At 40.5% G+C, this 20,501-nt stretch overlaps 1 protein-coding gene across 1 annotated transcript; it reads left to right on the top strand.

Moving 5' to 3' along the window:
* The first annotated feature begins 17,264 nt into the window (after window positions 1-17,264).
* Window positions 17,265-18,530, top strand: LOC145682737 (uncharacterized). The gene has a single exon (XM_081754122.1). The coding sequence runs from the start codon at window positions 17,265-17,267 to the stop codon at window positions 18,528-18,530; it is 1,266 nt and encodes a 421-aa protein (XP_081610248.1).
* Window positions 18,531-20,501: the final 1,971 nt, after the last annotated feature.

Here is a 20,501-nt window from a genome sequence, read left to right as displayed (position 1 = left end):
CTGTCCGAAAATAATTTGTGTAGTTCATATTTAAGTGTACTATACGTTAGCTAAAACAAGTAGTGGGTGGAAGTGAAAGAAGTGTGTAAGAATTTACGAAATGGAGACCTCTGTATGTCTAAGATCAGCACGACAGAGGAGTATATGATAGGTGATGCTTTACAGGTACATTACTTCTATTTTCGCAAAATAATTTGTGTAGCTCAAAATAATGTAAGTGTTGTTATAGGTAAGCTAGAAAAACTAGTAATAGGTACGATTACGAAGTAATAGGTACGATTTTACCAAATTTGGACCTGTGAAGGTCTAGGATTATAACGACAGGCGAGTATGTGTCAGGTGAGCTTTTTATAGGTACCTTACTTCCATTTTCCGACGAGAATCTCGCAGAGGATCAGTAATGAGAGGGTGAACATGTCCATCGGAAAATAATTTCTGTAAATCATAACTAAGTGTGGAAATATGTATAACTAAGACAACTAGATAAAGAAAGTGAAGGGAGTGGGTAGGAATTTAAAAAATGGAGAACTCTGTAGGTCTAACATAAACACGACAAACGAGTATTTGAAATTGTGGTGCTTTTACGGATACAATACCTCCAATTTAAAATGAAAATCTCACAGAGGATCAGTAGTGAGAGGATACATGCCCGTCGGTAAATAAGCTGTGGAGCTCATAGTTAAGTGTTGCTAATTGTTTAGCTTAAACAACTAGATAGTGGAAGTGAAATAGGTAGGTACGAATCCAAGAAACGAAGACCTCTGTATATCTAGGTACACCACGAGAGACGAGTATTTGTTACACGGTCTTTTCATAGGTACTTATCTTCCATTTCCTGATGAGAATCTCGCACTATATCAGTAATGAGAGGATGTAAATTTCCGTCCGAAAATAATGTGTGTAGTTCATAATTAAGTAATGTTACAAGTTAGCTAGAACAACTAGAGAGCTCATGTGGTTCGGATTCCACGTTAATCAGTAGGTCCACGTCTCATGTAGCCTCGCTGCTGAACGGGACGCTAAACTAAAATCAACTCTACAACTAGAGAGCGGGAGTGAAAGAAATAGGTACGAATTTACACGGATCAGGATCAACACGACACACGAGTATTTACCAGGTGGGTATTTTACAGGCACAGTACTTCCATTTCCTGATGAGAATATCGCAGATGATCAGTAATGAGAGGGTGAACATTTCCTTCTGAAAATAATTTGTGTATATCATAGTTAAATGTTGCTATATGTAAACTACAACAAGCTGAGAGTGGAAGTGATAGACGAAATTACCAATTTACTTAGTATATACTCCTGTGGATCCTAGATCACCACGATGGGCGAGTATTTGCCAATTGGGCTTTTTAAAGGTGCATTACTTCCATTTCCTGATGAGAATATCGCAGAGGATCAGTAAGAATATAAACATGTCCGTCGGAAAATTATTTGTGTTACTTGTTGTTAAGTGTTGCTATATCCATAGCTAAAACAACTAGACAGTGGAAGTAGAAGTGGGTACGAAATTTAGAAATCGAGACCACTGTAGGTCTAGGATCATTACAACATGCGAGTATTTGCCAGGTGGGCTTTCTATACGTGCATTACTTCCATATTCTGATGAGAATCTTGCAGAGAATCAGTAACGAGACGATGAACATGTTCGTCTTAAAATAATTTGTATAACTCATAATTAAGTGTGGTTTGCTAAAACAACTAGATAATGAAAGTGAAGGAAGTGGGTACGAATTATCGAAATAGCGACATCTCCACTTTTAGGATAAACACTACGGTTGAGTATTTGAAATTATGGGCTTTTCATAGGTACCATTTTCTAATAAGAATATCGCAGAGCATCAGTAGTGAGAGGAAAAACATGTTCGTCGGTAAATAAGTTGTGTAGCACCTAGTTAAGAGTTTCGATACGTTTAGCTTAAACAACTAGATATTGGAAGTGAAAGAATTGGGTACGAATTTTCCAAATGCAGAATACTTTACTCTTAGAATAACTTTACTCTTGACTGGCAGCAGTTGGTAACACTTAGTCAAGTCTGTATGGAAGTATATTTGTGGTTAGATGACGCACGAAACATTTCTCCATTCAGAGATCAATCTCTCTGGTTCAGAGCGTGTTGTTCATTAACATAATATGTCAAACTGAATATTGATGTGTACTTTGAAAGAAATAAAAATACTGATCACATATGAATCAGAAAATGCTTCAAAGTAGCTGAAAATATGAAATCTAGTACAACTGCTAGAAATAACTTTGTAAATTATCACTTTCATTGAGAGACATTCTCCAATTCTCCTCATTCCAACATCTTTCTGGGGGAGAGAAGATCTTCCTTATCACACTGAGTATGCATTAAAATTTAAATTGAAACAAAAAAAGCGTCAGGCTCGAACCCGGGTCCACCAAATAGAAGTACAATGCCCTAACCACTCACCCACCGCGCCATTTAAACTTCTACCCAAACTAATACCTAGTTAAGATCCTTCAATGGAAAAATATAAACAAGATGCTCAAACATAACAAAAACAAACAAAATATAAATAAGAAAATATAAGCAACTTGTGTGAGTGTCTTAATGACTTACTTGAGAGTTCCTTGTTTAACTCAAAAACAAGTTATATACACGTAACTGAATGAGGAAAATATCACGAAAGGTTCTTCAAATTGAGGCTACGCCATTGCCAGAGTCATAACTTTTGGGGGCATGGGGCTACTGCCATTCCCAAGAGTAGCTTCCCACCGTTCGAAGGGCCCATTTTTTTGACAAAATTTTCTCTAACTCCATATACCTAACAAACAAAAAATTAGAAACGAAGCATCAAATCATGTCGCTACGTTACATAAATAAAGCAACACACAAAAGGTAAACAGAACAAAATGAGTCTTGGAAACATTTCAGTAAAAAATGTCTAGTATTACGGGCTCTATAAATAATATTTATTCGTAAGGCGTATTCGTCCCTTTTATAATTTTGTGATATATGAAATGGATCCATGGAGTAACTAACCGAATTGCAGATCTTGCCATGCCGTAGGGCCCACAGGTTCCGGAAGGTCCATATAGATTAAGAGAAATTTGGAAAGAGGGGACCCAAAAAACAAAGGAAGAAATTTTTCTAGGGTCCCAAATAAACTTATTCATCTTTGCACCCCCAGAAAAATATGCAAGTTACAGAGCTGGTCATCGGTTGCAGGGATTCCCCCAATTTATTTTCAACGAGAATCAAACCCGGAAACCTTTGCATTCGAGTCGCTGATTGTTCTCATTCTGCCACGCCGTCATTTGATAAGTTTGCGCGTCGTTCGGTATATGCTTCGAGTAGAAAACTTTATGACGGTTCTTTCCGTCATTTTTGTTCATTGCGCTCCCCCAGTTTGTAATATTAACTCTCTAAATATGCACTACCACCTCGCAAAAAATGGTCTTGATGTTTGCTAACGAAAGTTTGCCTTCTCCTTGTTAGACCCAGAGAAATTGAATATTTTTCATGTTAGTATCAGTTGTGCAGTTGGTAGAATGTAAAAACGTATTAAATTGTCACGCCCGAAAGCGAACTCGCGTCCCCAATATTATGAAACTAACGCTTAAGCCATTAGTCTAAGACATCACTGTTCTGAGAGAAGGAAAAAATGGAATTGTAGTGAATTCAGTAATTACACACTTTTACGATTCCAGTGTAATACTGCTGAAATTTTATGACTTCACTCTTGATAAAATAGTAAAGTATAATGCAGAAAGAATAATCCAGAGAATTCAACTTTAAATTGACAATTTATACGTGCGTAGGCGCTGCCATACGCTATCGCATCGGGACCTGATTTACACGGAACGGGATTGGACATATACTTCTATTGATTGGAGTCAACGATCCTTCCTCAGTACCTTATTTCCTATTTTTACGTGTTTTACTCACTTTTACAGTTTTCCACTAACTCTTTAAGAACAGGGACAAAACATTGAGGGGAGAAAAATTACAATCACTATTGGCGCTTTCTTTCCTTGTGTGAAGTAAAACAATAAAATATGGAGAATATGCAATTTTTGGTTTTCCATATTCTATGTGTTGTCAAATCTGTAAAACTAAACCAAACAAAGAGCAATACTACTACACAACACGCTCAACATGTTAGCTATTCATGACATAACTATTGCATGATCAGAATAATGAAAATTTTAAAAAAATATTTGGCAAGGTTTGAACTCACGCCAGAAAGTACATTATTATTAGAACGTTGTCCTTGAACACTTTTTTTTTATTTCATGATGTTCTGAAATACACAATCCAGGCTACAACACTACATAAGAACCATGGGTGTTAAAACAGTACATAATTATGAAATTAGAATCTATACATGAGAAATATATGTAAATACAAAGAGTCAAGACGTTGTACTTGTAAGTTAACACTACCAGGGAAAAAAATCTACTAATCAAATATGACATGTAAAAAATTCGCGAAATATTTGTTTTCCTCCACCCGACGCCATAGTTTCCACCGGGAACGTTGCAAATAATCAAAATATTCAATTGCTGTACAGTGAGGTCTAGTGTGAAGCAAGTAATAGAGAGTAGTGCCGAGGAGCCAGGTAACGGTTGTGTTCCGAGTTGGCGGAAACCATTGATAGTCAGGGAAAAGAAAAATGTTCGCCGTAAAATACTGTTTAGGTTTACGGCAGATGAGTGCCAGCCAAGTAATAAGTTAGTTCCAAATTGGTCTAGCATCTAAACATTCCGAAAGGCGATGGTGTAAGGTATCTCTGTGGCCACAAATAAGGCATAAATCCATATCACTCCGATGAATAGCGTATAAGCGTTCATTGGTGGGAATCAGATTATGAATTGCTTGGTACCACAGACTTTTCAGTTCACTGGTGAGGAGAAGATGATTCAAATTCTGCCAAATCGCGGGCCAGTTGTGGTGTGGATGGTGCGTGATGATAGAAGCAGTTTCAGAATTGTCGTGCTGTTGGTGAAGTATGGTGTATAAAATGCGTGTTTTACCGGCCTGTTCTTGGGACAAGGTGGGCAAATAGGCCCAGTTTAAGATGAGGTCACGAAGATAGGATGGACAAAGATTTTCTTGGCGTAAGTGAGGAGGGTTATTTCCATGAAGGCTGGCTGTCCAGCACGTTAACCACTGTGCAGTGTGTGAATGTGCATTTAAAGACTGTACATGTATGTTTTTTAACAGTAGTGCTTTAGTTTTCTGTCGAAGATTAATCATATTGAGCCCACCGTGAGCATATGGGAGGGACAGAACAGACCGTCGTACTCGGAAAACGCATCCTTTCCATAGAAATCACCCAATGAGGGAGTCTATGTTCTTGGCATACATTTCTGTTAAAGGAAAAATTTGTGCCACATACCAAAGTTTGGAGCAAAGGTAGGCGTTAGCATACCATACCCGTTGATACAAGGGAAGTGCGCGTGGTTTATCTGCTTGACTTTGTATACGCATTTGGGTTATGATCGGGTTCCATATATGCTGCTGTTGATTTTTGGCATCATTAGTGAATGTAATACCAAGAATTTTAAGAAAGGAGACCGACTGCACGTTCCCAGGGTTCGGCGGGGAATCCGGACATTGCCAGTTATGAAACAATAATTGCTTAGATTTATGTGTATTGAGCATTTGTCCACTGAGCAAGGAATACCGCTCAATATGTTGCATTGCTTTCTGAAGATGAGAAAATTCAGTAGAGAGTAACGTAACATCATCTGCGTATGCTTGGATATTAAGCTTGTGAAAATCGTGTAATAGTGGATCTTGATCCCTCGCAATTTTTTGTAGTAAAGGGTCAAGTCCGAGACTGAATAAATATACCGAAAGTGCGCAGCCTTGTCTGATACCACGTTTAAGGTCTAGAGCAGGTGACAAATGACCATTTAAATGAATTTTGGAGGATGCATTGTTGTATAACGTAGTAATGAGGCTGATGAAGGATGGAGGAAATGCATATTCCTTAAGTACCGCGTAGATATATTGATGGGTCATACTGTCAAAAGCTTTCCGAAAGTCAAGTGAGACTACACAGGCTGGGAGACGTTTAAACTGGTAATATGAAATAATATCTCGCAGTTTGGATAGTGCTGCTTGCATATTATACGTAGGATTGACTGCAGCTTGATAGGGGCTGATGAGCTGACTACAGATGGGTATTAAGCGGCTAGCAATCATTTTGGTCAATATTTTAAGATCGGTATTCAGAAGTGTAATTGGACGAAAGTCCTCAAGAGAAAATCGTCCGGATTTTTTAGGAAGGAGTATCAAGATACCATCATTCTGTAGAATATTAGAGGCGTGCAATAATTCATTCATTATTTCAAGTACTGTCTGACCAACAATATCCCAATATTGCTTATAGAATAGGTACGGGAGTCCATCAGGCCCAAGGCTGGAGATATTATGAGATTTCTTCAAAACACATCAATTCCTCGATCGAAAAGGGGTGCATGAGGGAATCCAAGGCGTCGGGAGGGGCATGCGGTAAAGGAAAATCTATAAAGTCTTGTATGTCCATCAACGTATCCTGAGGTGTGTCATACATTTGCTGATAATAACGAACAAACTCATTTTGTATATCCTCAAAATTTGTAGAGGGTTTGTTCCCCACCTACATTAAGACAATCTATATATTTGGAGGTATTACGGTACACATTGCGCATATAATGATAGAAGGTGGTCTTTTCATTTTCCAGTTGTTCACCAAGATGTGTGCGGCGGTACAACTGAGAAAAAAGTTGATGTTCCACTTGACGTAATTTTGCTTTAATGTGGTTCATGAGAGTAAAAGTTTCCGGTGTGCTCGGTTGTGACCATATGTCATGCAGAATTTTGTAATAATATTCCTGGGTATGGAGAAGATCGGTCTTTGTTTCGCGAGCTTGCCATTGAAAGAATGAACGAATTTTATGTTTTGCGTAAGCTACCCACCACTGATTAAGGTTGTGGTAATAGCGCTGTTGTTTACACCAATACTGCCACTTACGAAGGAACAAGTTTTTAATATCAGCCCGGTTTAAAAGTCGAGATGGCAATTTCCAATATGAGCGACCAATAGATCGACTCACAGCTTGTGGGAACTTGCAGGTAATGTAGACGGCTACATGATCAGAAAAAGAGGGGATGTGCAAGGCCGCTTCTGTAATATGTTGCCGGCATACGTCTGATATATAGATCCTATCTAAACGTGATTGTACTCGGGCGGAGCGGTACGTCATTTGTCGTTCTGCATGACGTAATAACCAAACGTCGCGTAGGTAAAGCTATGAGATAAGAGTTTGCATAGCCTTACATGGTATATAATGTCCTGACGTCTCTAATGGTAATTCCACCGCATTCCAGTCTCCTGCCATGATAAGTTTGTCTGGTACTACTGGTAACAACGGCACTATGTCTTCATTATAAAACTGTTCCCTGCGTAAGCGGTTTTGCGTCCCAGATGGTGAATAAATGTTAATAATTGTGAACCCCTCTGAGCGACAACGAATTGCCCGCCCGGAAGTTAAACATCTTACGTCGTCCACTTGTATACCTTTCTTGTACAAAATAGCAGTTCCCCGTTGATGTTCACCTTGATTAATAATAGCAGTATATGCCGGTAAAAAGGAAAATGAGGAGAATGCCACTTCTTGAAACATAAGAAAATCGGCACCAAGTTGTGTTACAAATTGTTGCAGTAAGCACTGATTAGAGAAGTTTGATATAGCATTTAAATTGAGTGTACAAAATGACCGCGCATTAAGCAGAGGCATATTACTGTTGGAAACAATAATACTACAACTGCAGAAAAAAAGATAAAAGCAGACAAATGTCTGATGGAAAGAAAGTACAAGGCCAATCAACATATCGATGCACAATACTTAGAAATATGCTATGGAACTGACTCTGGACCCAGACTATTTTGTCGAGTAGGTAAATTCAACAGGCAACTGATTGGCATGTTTTGCTACTGTTTCCACTGATGATACTGTTTCTACTTGGTCATTAGATGTTATGGAGGAAGTATCTAAATCACAACTAAAAGTTTCGGTTACAGTTTCACACACATCACTCGAATGGGGGGAATCAGCAAGATTCGGCTTTCGTTTCTTACCTAAAGGCAGCAAATCAGCTTCCTCTTCCAATATATGCGTGGCACTTAATTGCTGTTCGTGGGTTTTACTATTTACTGTGTTTACTCGCTGGGAAGACGACTCACACATTTCACTTGTTTCAGAAGCGCGCACTGGCGAAGGTAGTTCTTGAGTAGGCCCAGAGATGGCAGAAGGCGTCACTTCACTCGCTATCGCTGGAGATGCTAGGGACGAATGAGATGCATCAACGGGTTTGAATAAAGCCGGAAATGCAACATCATCATTAAGAGGAGGCACACTATTATCACTTCTCGGCAGTTCATTTGGCAGGGTTCTCATTGGCGGTAGAGTCTCAACAACTTGCGCATTCGCATATCGCCTAGTAGATGGAAGTGTTCCTTTAAATATTTCCGTCATCCGGCGTTCCTCAGCATGTTGCGATGCGGGTGGTTTTACATTTCTCTTCTTTGGACAAAAGGACTGGACGTGTCCGGGGGAGGCACATATTCAACACGTTGTTTGTGGCCCCTGGTACATCACCGTGGCTTTTTGGTTGTCAAAAAACACTTTGGAAGGAATGTTTTTTTTTCAGTTCCATGGAAATAATACGCACTCCATTATAAATAGGGTATGGGATATATGCAGGCCATTTTTCATGCGTAACGTTATGTACAGTTCCATATTCAGTTAATACATTCACTACCATCTCATCCGGCAATTCCATAGGCAAATCCAAAACGCGTACACGAGTCAAAGCAGAGGCGGCGTCTGAAATTCGTACTTCACTTATCAGTCCATCACTGTGGCGGAAATTCACTGTTCCTGGGTTATTCAACATAAATACGTTAAACTTATGCACATCACCGATTTTCACATATATACAATATTCCTCATTATGCAGTTGTATGGCCGTTGCCTCAGTTAATAAGGGTGCGAAGTTCTCACTTAGCCATTTATATATCTCAAGTGCTAATGGCCGCCTGGATCGTGTACTCTTATCGAATTCGAATTTCACAGTATTCGTAAAAATATTCTGGGACATATTGATATCAATGCAGTATATGCAGTATCGACACAGAAACAAATCTATATATCACTTCTATTTATCTATCTATCTATCTATATATATATATATATATATATACAAATAGTGAAAGGCACTAATAGTATATCAATAACGGGTACTACGTAGTTCAACACTCACACCACAAAAACCGCAGCAGCGACAAAGCACGTCGTCGCGGTATGAAGGCTCGTAGCGAATTCGTGAACACTCGGACACGAGGGCCGACATCAGTTTGCCATAATTTCAATTATATGTAGGTCATGACTCTTGATGTTCTATCTGTATCGGCCAATAAGATCAGGGGATATCTGAAATTCTTGGAATCTCCCACACACCAAGGTCTGCGGGGTCGTTAGTTACGTTTCTGTGCCGTTTCATACACGACAAATTAAATAAGGAGATGATATTGACAAATCTGACAATAATATATGAATATTTATTATTTCTAATGCCCCTAATTGTAGACATGCTTTTTATTGAAATGGGCCTACCACTCATTATTGTTTTATTTGCCTTTAGTATGCTGTTCTGTTTATGTAATGTAGTGAACCTGTTTGACGCTTCACTTATAATTTCATTTTCGTATCGTATGTGGAGTAACAAAACTTTGTCTTAAAATGGGAACCCCTTGAACGGCAGGGAGCTTCCCTGAGGGTGGGGTGCAGTTTCCTCCTGCCGCAACAAGTTACGGCCCGTCGTCGTGCCAATTGTTTACGTAATTGATTTTGTAATTCTGTTAATTCTATTATATTATTATTATTATTATTATTATTATTATTATTATTATTATTATTATTATTATTGCAAAGTTGAGACTTGGCTCATATTTTATATTTTATGAATTTTCTGATTGGATTTTAAGTCTTTTTTTCTTGAAGAATCAACACACTTCACTTTAGGGGGTTCGGCGGAGGGAGCTATTATCATGCTGCTTTTCATTGGTTTACTTGCACGCTACACCAAGCCTGGATACATTTCACCTTTCTATATCTTCGGGAAGTACCCTAAAGGTTGTGATGATCATAAGGCAATGAGTGAATAAGTGCTGAGATCAATGAACTTTGCGTGTTAACATTTCACATATCAGATTGTCAGAAAAGTCATGGCGTATTTCAGTAAAATATGGCAAATGATGGTTTGTGTATATACTAGACTTATTCGGATCATGCAATCATGTTTGTCATGAACAGTTAAATGTTGAGCGTTTTGTGTAGTATTATTGTTCTTTGTTTGGTTTGGTTTTACATGTTTTGATCAGAGATGGCGTGGTCAATAAAAATCTTGACCCACCATTTGGGTGTCCCTTATTTTCGAAAATTGGAAAAAAATTAGCAGGGCCACCCGTTATTTCTTTTCTTTTTCGTTAGAATAGGTTACACATATAAAATTCCTTTATTATTCAAACATTTACTGGTCGCTCAAGCCTTTTGAAATCAGGTATACAGAATGTTGCTATTCGTATATACTTCAAGAGATGACTAACAGATAGCAGCACTATGGTAACAAAGGAAAAGAGCCATTGAAAATAACTTTTTGTGCAATGTGCACAAAATTGCCTTGCTGTTCAACGTCTTGTTAATCAGTGTGCAGGATTTGTTCCAATTTATATTTAAAGATCAATTTTAAGGTCTTTCTCTTATTAAATAACCAAACTACCGTTGTCGTTTACGTGCAAACTAGGAATTTAAACTTGGTGAATGACGGACAAAAAGATCATACTTTCCCAGAGTTCTGCTCTAAAGCGCCACCACTTGCATGGTGACGAGTTTTGTTATATCCTTCCTTTTCCTCATCCTGGGCTTTTCTCTCTGCCTCTTTCTCGAAAACCGTCTGTCAGACTCATCAAGCCAAGGGCAGCTGGTTTTACAGATCGAGTCAGGGGACCTGCCCCCCTGGACAACTATCCAAACGGGTTGTCCCACCTTCATTATCTTCAACTCCCACATCATCTCTCATATATTCATTGTACTGGGTTACGACATTCCAGCACACACAGGTTTCTTGCGATGGGAGACTCAGATGCTCCTCCTGGATCCTTGGGGGAAGGACGCCATTCTGGCTTACCACCTGTTTTCGTTACTCCATCTGCTTCGACCACGAAGGTGGTCAAAAGAAAGGATAAGGGCACTAGACAACGATCGCAGTCGGGCAGTTCAACTGCATCCACTGCTTCAAATGTGTCCACTAGATCCAGGTCTCCAAGGCAGCAGCAACTCTACTCCGAAACTATAAAACAACCTCACCATCAGGCCAAGAAACCGCACCGAGACAATACTTCAGAACCTTCTGACATGGAAACCGGAAACATTAGCACTTCTGTTATTCCTCAATTTCAACAATCGAGCTTAAGCCAACCTCCTAAACCTATTCTTCACTCCTTCCTACTTCAGCATTTCGACACTAAATACAGTAACGAAAAGTTCATTACCCTACAACTTCGGAAATATCTTCCAAGTATACCACTCACAGAAGTAATCAAAACTAGAAATGGTTATATCCTAAAATCCTCAGATCCACAGTTTGCCATCACAGTTAGGAATAAGGCTTCGTTCGAAATCTTTGGCAAGAATGCTACCATTACCACTCTTTCTTCTGCACGTCAGAAGCAATCACCGCCACCTAGACGTCCACCTTTCCTCTCTGTCGTCATCCGCGGGGTCGACCCATCCTATTCTGACAGTGAGATTCAAGAAGATCTCCAACTCGCAGGTCACACCATCCATAAAGTCATGCGTATACGTAACAATGCTGGTCCCACATATATGGTACGTGTACTCACTGCCTCACAAAATACCATAGATTCATTGCTCACTACTGGCGCTTACATCTATTATCGTCGGCACAGGGTGGAACCCTCTCGCTCGCCTGCTCCTCTTCCTGTGCGTTGCGAAAATTGCCAAACTTACAGTGATCATAGCACAGATAGTTGCAAGAATCCACCAGTTTGTGGTTATTGTGCAGGCCCTCATCAAACACGCACTTGTCGGAATCTCGAACGACCACCCGAATGTCCAACCTGCCACGACCAACACCCGGCCTACAGCTATAAGTGCAAGAATAAACCACAGCCTGACCAACAACGCCCACATTTAGTAGTTCCACTCCGTATCCCAGACTCTTCACCTCCTCCCAGCCAACAAACTACCGATGCAGTTACCATTCAACAACTCCGTCAATTTTTAACTCTCGCTTTACAGAACATCCATCCCTTTCAGCGCAATCACATTCTACAGCAACTCACAAAGGCCGCTAAATCTGTTTTCAACGTTAACTTCTACGCCACATATACGAACAACTACGTCCATTTCCATACATCTCCACAAGAAACAGCCGTTTAACTCTGTATATCATGGATTTAGTCTTTCTCTTCCTTAATATCCGCTCTCTACCCAAGGATAAAACTCTATTTGAAGCACTTTTACTTGAAGAAAACGTCTCAGCCTTCTTGTTGAACGAGACATTTCTTACGAAAACCACCTCCTGTAACATTCCTCGTTATACGCTTGTACGTCACGACAACACAGCACCAGCATTACGGGCAAATGGAGGCGTAGCAATAGGTTTTCGAAATCACATACCTCATCGCAATCACATTTGTTCCATACCTCACCTCCCAGAACATATAATCACTACCTTATATTTCAAGTCTATCATGATCACCTTCGCTACTATCTACGTTCGCCCAGGTCATCCTATTCCACTCGCATTTTTTAGTCACATGTCTCACACCTATAAAAATTATATCATCCTCGCTGACATCAACTATCATAGTCGCACTCCTGTTGAACGCATACAATTCTCCGATCATATAACCACTCACACCACTGGCATTCTCCACATTCCTCCGACTCCTACTAGACCTGTATCAAATACCACACCTGACATTGCTATCACTTCAAATACACTTGCTGCTAAGACCACCCTTACAGTCCTGGACCTACTCGGTAGTGATCATGCCCCGATCAAGCTCTCATATCATATGGGCAATGCTCGACCTCACGATGCACCTCCGCCAATTCGAACTCCACGTTTCGACAAAGCTGATTGGGATCATTATCGCAGCTATCTTACCACTGCCGTAGCTCATTTGCACCCTCCCACTTCATCAGATGAGCTTTACACACATATTGAAACGATCACTTCAGAAATCACCCATGCATCAGAACTGTTTATTCCCACCACCAGCTCCACCCCTTATCAGCCTAAATTACCTCCGCATTACCTCACTCACATCAAACGTTCCCGGCAAGCTTATCGAGAATACGTAAGAACACGAAACCCCGAAGCTCTTCAACTTCACCATCAACTGCAACGTTCAGTCAAAAACTACATTCAAGCATACAAACGCCGTCAATGGATCAAAGCCTGTAATAACCTTACTGACAATGCACACCCTTCACGTTATTGGAAACGTCTCAACGCACTCTGTGGTAAGTACAGCAAAACCCCATACCCTCTCATCATCGACAACAGTCACGCACCATCTGATCAAGCTAAAGCAAACGCCTTTGCTGACTATCTACAAGACATCTTCACACCATCCCGTCATGACCACATTTTTGCTCATCCAGTCGATCATGTCAACACCGCACATCCTATCCTTCAACCAAATCTTAATCATATTTTGCCGCAGCATGAACTCACAGCTCCAATCACTGTTACAGACATCACAACAGTCGATCAGCATAAACGAAACTCTGCTCCTGGTTTTGATTCCATCACATATCGTCATATCAAAGAAAGTCCTATTTCTCTACTTCTTCTTCTAGCCTCTATTTACACTTTTATTCTCAGAACTGGCTTTTTCCCCGCTGAATGGAAGCTGTCCAAAACCCTCATGTTTCCGAAACCAAACAAACCTCCTAGCGCAGTCTCTTCCTACCGACCTATACAACTTACTTCCACTTTCAGCAAAATTCTTGAGCGCATCCTTGTCAACAGACTTCATCCATACCTCCACGCACGTCATCTCATTCCTTCTTTTCAAGCCGGATTCCGCCCGTCTTATTCCATTAACGATCAGCTTCAACGTCTAACCACTCTCATTACAAATCACTATAATTCCGTTCGTCCATCCTACCTTGTACTGTTCGACCTAGAAAAAGCATTCGATAAAGTCTGGCACCTTGCACTTATTTTCAAACTCATCAAGCTTAAATTACCTATGTCTTACATTCGCTTCATTTTTCACTTCTTGGCATGCCGTATCACCTATGTTAATATCAACAACCATCTATCACATCCTATCTTCCTAAATTCTGGTGTACCACAAGGCTCAGCTCTGTCCCCTTTGCTGTATTTACTGTTTGTTTCAGATTTTCCTTCTCTTCCAGACGACGTGTATACTTTCCAGTATGCAGATGATACAGCCTTCCTTGCCCTTGGTCGCACCATCAACCATATCAACCTCATTTTACAAGAATCAATGAATCGTTTTTCGCACTGGTGTCATAAATGGCACCTCACCATAAATGCTTCGAAAACACAGGCCATAGTATTTCTGCCGCCACGCAAACGCTCCAAGACCCACAGAAATCGATCACTTCTTTCTCTAAAAATTCAAGATACAGCGATCCGTCCATCAAAAACTGTTACTTACCTTGGTATTGTTTTTGACCATCATCTCACCTGGCTTCCTCATCTTAATTACATCAAAACCAAAGTATATAACCGTCTGAATCTCCTTAAACGTCTCACTGGCACTACCTGGGGCCCCACCTCAACCATGGTTCTCAACACATATAAAGCATTTCTCCGCCCTGTCCTTACATACGGTTTCACCGCTTGGCTCTCAGCTCCTACCTCGTATTACTACAAACTTGCAACATTTGAACGTCATGCCTTCCGCATTGCCTACCGCATTTCTCTTCCCAGTCCGACTAGATACCTATATTCACTCATTACTTTCCCTACATTACTTTACCACCTCGAATCTCTTCGACTGAAGTTCATCACTGTCCGATATATGCAGCAGCAACCACTTCTACTCGCCACTATGCACTACCTTGCCAATTCATCTGCACGCCCTCGATATTACCATCTCCCTCTAAATTTGCTGTTTACATTATACTGTTATATCTTGCCGCCAAACCATCCCGACCTAGAACTATTACAGGATCATCGCTTGCATGTCCATCTTCCTCATATTTTTCCCTCGCATCAAGCACAGTGATTACCCTCTATATCTAACAGGGCCTCCCTCGTCCTCATTGGCCTAGCGTCCTCATTGAAGATAACCCGCATTTGTTCTGCTAACATTTCCTACGTGTTGTGGAGTCATCTGCACTCATTCCATCCCTCATGATCATCTCTGCAAATAAAATTCTTTTAATCAACTTGTTCTGTAATCTATAATGTATGTATGGTATGTATTTTCCTATGTCTTGTGTACCCTTTGCCTCATTGATGATTATGGTCGCAAAGACCATAATGACCTGATCTGTAGTAATTGTTAAATAAAGAAAGTCTCATAGCCCAACGCCCGTTATTCCACATCCATATACTTCCTATACAACCCTTCCCTTAAAGTGGGTGTAGCCCTCTACAGGGTAGCTAGCCTGCGGGCTAGCATTAAAAAAAACGGACAAAAAAAGCATACTTAACCAAAAAGCCTAGCCTCTCTTGTGTTTCTTACTGTGTCAGCGAGGACCAAGTATTGCAACACGTACTTGTGAGCATAACACAATTAGGACACTTAGGGGATTGACTAAAGTTTTCTCATTAGGAGGGCAAGCTTGCTTTTTGAACATCATTTCATCATCTTTCTTTTCGCTTCCATCTTCATTTGGGCTTCGGCCCTAGGCTCGTTACTCATCATGACTGACCTTGGCAACGCTTCCGGACCACTGTATCTCGATCAACAACTTCCTGTTAATATTGGACCAAATGGACGCCAGAAAACTCAACCCCGGATTGTTACCGGCACTTCACGATCAGGACTCAACACCTCTGGTTCGCTTAGTTACGCTGATTGCATTAGTAAAGGCCATCGCATTCGATCTCGGTCTCTCTCGGATGGAGAACAATCTCTGGATCCCAAGAAACAACACATTAATCCTATAATAGATCAGAGTAGTAGCAGCTCCAACATGGATTGGGCATCAACTTCAGTCGATACTTCTAACACACGCAACCAACCAGAACCCGTATATAATTTTCTGTTAACAGATTATGACCAGAAGTATGATACAGTTCGCGCAGTTTTTCAACAGCTTGTTAAATATGTACCTCGTCCTGAGATACGTGAAATAGTCAAAACTCGCAGAGGCATAATCATAAAGTCTAGCAATTCAAACTTTGTATCGCATGTGCGTAACAAGGCCACTTTTGAAATATTTGGGCCAAAGGCTAAACTAACAGCACTAACTCCTACCACACGCAAAACTCCTCCTCCTCCTAGACGATCGCCAATGCTTTCAGTAGTTATACGCGGAGTAGAACCGGACCTCACCGATGAGGAAATTTGTGAGGAATTACATCAGGAAGGATTCCCTGTAAAACGATGTATCAGGATAAGGAACAACAATGGTGCAACTTATCTTGTGAGGGTACTCACAGATCAGCCACAACTAATAGACCAATTGTTATCCACGGGAGCTTACATTTATCGACGACGTTATAAGGTCGAACCCTCTCGCACACCACCTCCTCTCCCGTTACGATGCGAGAGATGCCAACTCTATAATGCACATCCCACATCCGAATGTACAAATGATATTAAATGTGGATATTGTTCATTACAACATTCTACCAAGGATTGTCCCAATCAAAAGGCACCGCCTCAATGCAGTACATGTCCTGAGAAGCACCCAACTTATAGCTACAGATGTAAGGCTAAGCCACAACCTGAGCCATCCAAACCAGAACTTGTAGCACCCATAAGGTCTGCTGACCGTCCAACTCCACCTGCTAATTCTTTACTTCATCCGGTTACTGTCGAAGATCTGCTCCGCTTTCTCACAATTAGTTTACAGAATATCCATCCGTTTCTTTGCACCCACATTCTCAACCAAATCATTCACGCAGCTAAAATATTGTTTAATCTCCAGCTACATGCCACCTATTCTGGACCAACAGTCCATTTTCAAATTCAACCTCTTGAAGTCTACGTGTAATATGGCAGCTCCTATTTGCTACTATTTCTGTATTTTCGTGATGACTTACAACTTATTATTTATGAACATTCGTTCTCTGTTGACACATCAAGTGCTGTTTACGCAGTTATTAAAGGAAGAACATATATCAGTTTTTGCGCTCAATGAAACTTACCTGGCTCCTTACATACCAAAACAGTGTTACATACCAAAATTCAATATACTACGCCATGATACTCCGTCCGGACCACGACTATATGGGGGTACAGCTCTCGGCATTAGTAGTCGTATACCATACCGCACTGTTACAATACTCCAGGATTTCAATCTTCCTGAATACAATATAGCAACTATCTACTTTCGCGGTCGCACAATCACATTTGCTACAATCTATGTTCGCCCCGGAAAGATTATCAATTACGATTTCTTTCGTTTCATTGATACACAATCTAGGCATTATATTATCATGGCTGACTCAAATTTCCATAGTCGAACACAACGCGACAAGCAACTCTTCCTTGATTTTATACATACATCCACTACTGGGGAATTTCACAATTTGCCACAGCCTACGAGACCAGCTAGTAACACGACTCCTGACGTAGTAATAACTTCGTCTTCTTTATCTCCTCTTATCAACATTACTGTACTGGACTCAATCGGTAGTGACCATGTTCCTATTAAGCTGGAACTACAATGTACAGCAAAGCCAACAAATCCCTTACCAGCTAGAAAGATTTATCTCTATCATAAGGCTAATTGGGATCAATATCGATCTACCATCGATGATGCCATTACCGCACTCACCGTACCTACCTCAGAACATAGTCTTGATCACGTCATCACGGAACTTACTGACGCAGTTAAAGGTGCAGCGGATCATTCCATTCCATCTACTCATGTCCATCCGAATAAACCTACCTTGCCGCCAAGGTATCTTACATTAATTTCTGCTTCACGTCGAGCTTATCGAGAATATCGAACAAGCGGCAACTTGGAGGTACTTCGTTTACACCGTCAATATCTCCGAATAACACACAACTATATTATAGCCTACAAGAAAAGACAGTGGATTCACACGTGTAACACCCTTAGCAAGGAAACTCATCCCAGCAAATATTGGCGTAAATTCCATCAACTCACTGGCAAAACGTCTCGCACGCCCTATCCTCTTATTCACAACAATCAAGCTCCTAATACTGGCATCGACAAGGCGAATCTTTTTGCTGCATTTTTTCAAGATATCTTCACTCCGCTCCCTGGATGGCACACACCGCAACGCCTTTAATCTTCGATCAACCGTCACGCTGATCCTTCATCTGCTCATTTACAACCATCTGCCCAGCATGTTCTGGAACCTAATAATCCATTAACTCAGGCTATAGACCCAGATGACATCAGAACTATTTTAGGAACTAAACGCAATACGGCGCCTGGATTCGACTCTATTAAATATACTCTCATCAAACATGCACCTCCTTCATTCATTCTGATTCTCAGTCATATTTACACGTTCATCCTTCGAACTGGCTTCTTTCCGCTCGATTGGAAATACTCCAAAGTTCTTTTATTTCCTAAGCCAAAGAAACCACCATCTGATGTCCAGTCGTATCGCCCAATCCATTTAACAAGCTGTCTTTGCAAAGTATTCGAACGTATACTCGTTCGACGGCTTCACGAACACCTCCTTACGTACAATCTTCTGCCAATCCATCAAGCTGGTTTCCGACCGCGTTCCAGCACACTAGATCAATTATTGCGACTTACCACTGTCATTTATAACCAATACAATACGGGATTTCCTTCTTGTTTAGTTACATTTGATTTAGAAAAGGCATTTGATAAAGTCTGGCATCCTGGCTTGATATACAAATTGCATAATTATCTGCTACCCATATCTTATATACGCTTAATCAATGCCTTCTTAACCGGACGTATTGCATACATCTCTATCAACAACGCTCTATCACACCCAATTTTCTTACACTCTGGCGTACCTCAAGGTTCTTCTTTGTCTCCATTACTGTACTTACTTTACGTTGCTGACCTCAGAGTCACTCCTCACGTCCAAGTCTATCAATTCGCTGACGACACAGTATTTCTAAGAACGGCTCGTACTATCCAACGTATCAACAGACTAATGCAGCCAGCCATCGACACATTTGTCCACTGGTGTGGCGTATGGAGACTCAGTATTAACTCTGCGAAAACACAATCTATTGTATTTCTACCACATGGTAGACGATCCAGAGTGCTTCGCAATCCAAATCTATTACACATTCATGTGGACAACACGACAGTTAATCTTTCATCTTCTCTTACCTACCTTGGGGTGATATTTGACACAAAGCTCACTTGGACACCGCATCTTAAGAAAATTATTACTCAGGCCAAGAACAGACTAAATCTCCTTAAACGCTTAGTTGGAACCAGCTGGGGTTTACGACCACCTACTGTCCTCCATACTTACAAAGCTTTTATGAGGACTACTTTAACTTACGGCCATACAGCTTGGGCCGCTGCCCCCGAAAAATTTTATAAACAATTATCAATAATGGAACGACATGCTTTCAGATTGGCCTATCGAATTAAATTACCAAGTCCAACTAGGCTCCTCTGTGACCTCATAGATTTTCCACCATTGCTTACCCATCTAGAACAGCTTCGCATCCGTTATATTACGCAACGTTTTGACTTACAACACCCCATGCTTCAGGATGTAATACGCTATGACCGAGACAATGATGCACCACCACGATACGTTTATTCTCCGCTACAGCACTATCTTACATTGTACCACTTGCAAATAGATCCTGCCGACCGAGACCCAGAAGTATTTGCTATATATCATCCACGTCATCTGTCATCTTCCATATATCCATCATATGCACAGTAAATACCTACTAACATGGGCCTCTCCTGTCTACATCAGTTCCTGAATAGCCCCAGGAACAGAAGATAACCGCATCTGTTCACTAACAGAACCTCGTGTTGTGGCGTCCAGAACAATTCATCCTCATTTCATCATCATTTCAAGTAATTATTGCTATGAGTTCTATTATTCCTGCTTTGTTTTGCTATGACTTGTTATTCCTTTTAATGTTTTTCATATTTGTTGTTATATTCACGCACTGAACCTAATGCACTGCACTAATTTTGTTATTTTCTTGTTTCTTGTTTCATATTACTCATCGCCTCCCTGCACATTTTCTGTTATTATTATTTTATTTATGTATATCACCAGTTCAAGTTTATTTCT

The sequence above is a fragment of the Thermobia domestica genome, chromosome 4 (assembly GCF_964235325.1).
Source record: "Thermobia domestica chromosome 4, izTheDome1.hap1.1, whole genome shotgun sequence".
Taxonomy (NCBI): domain Eukaryota; kingdom Metazoa; phylum Arthropoda; class Insecta; order Zygentoma; family Lepismatidae; genus Thermobia; species Thermobia domestica.
The sequence above is the reverse complement of the archived record's forward strand: the minus strand, read 5'-3'. Positions and strand labels throughout refer to the sequence as shown.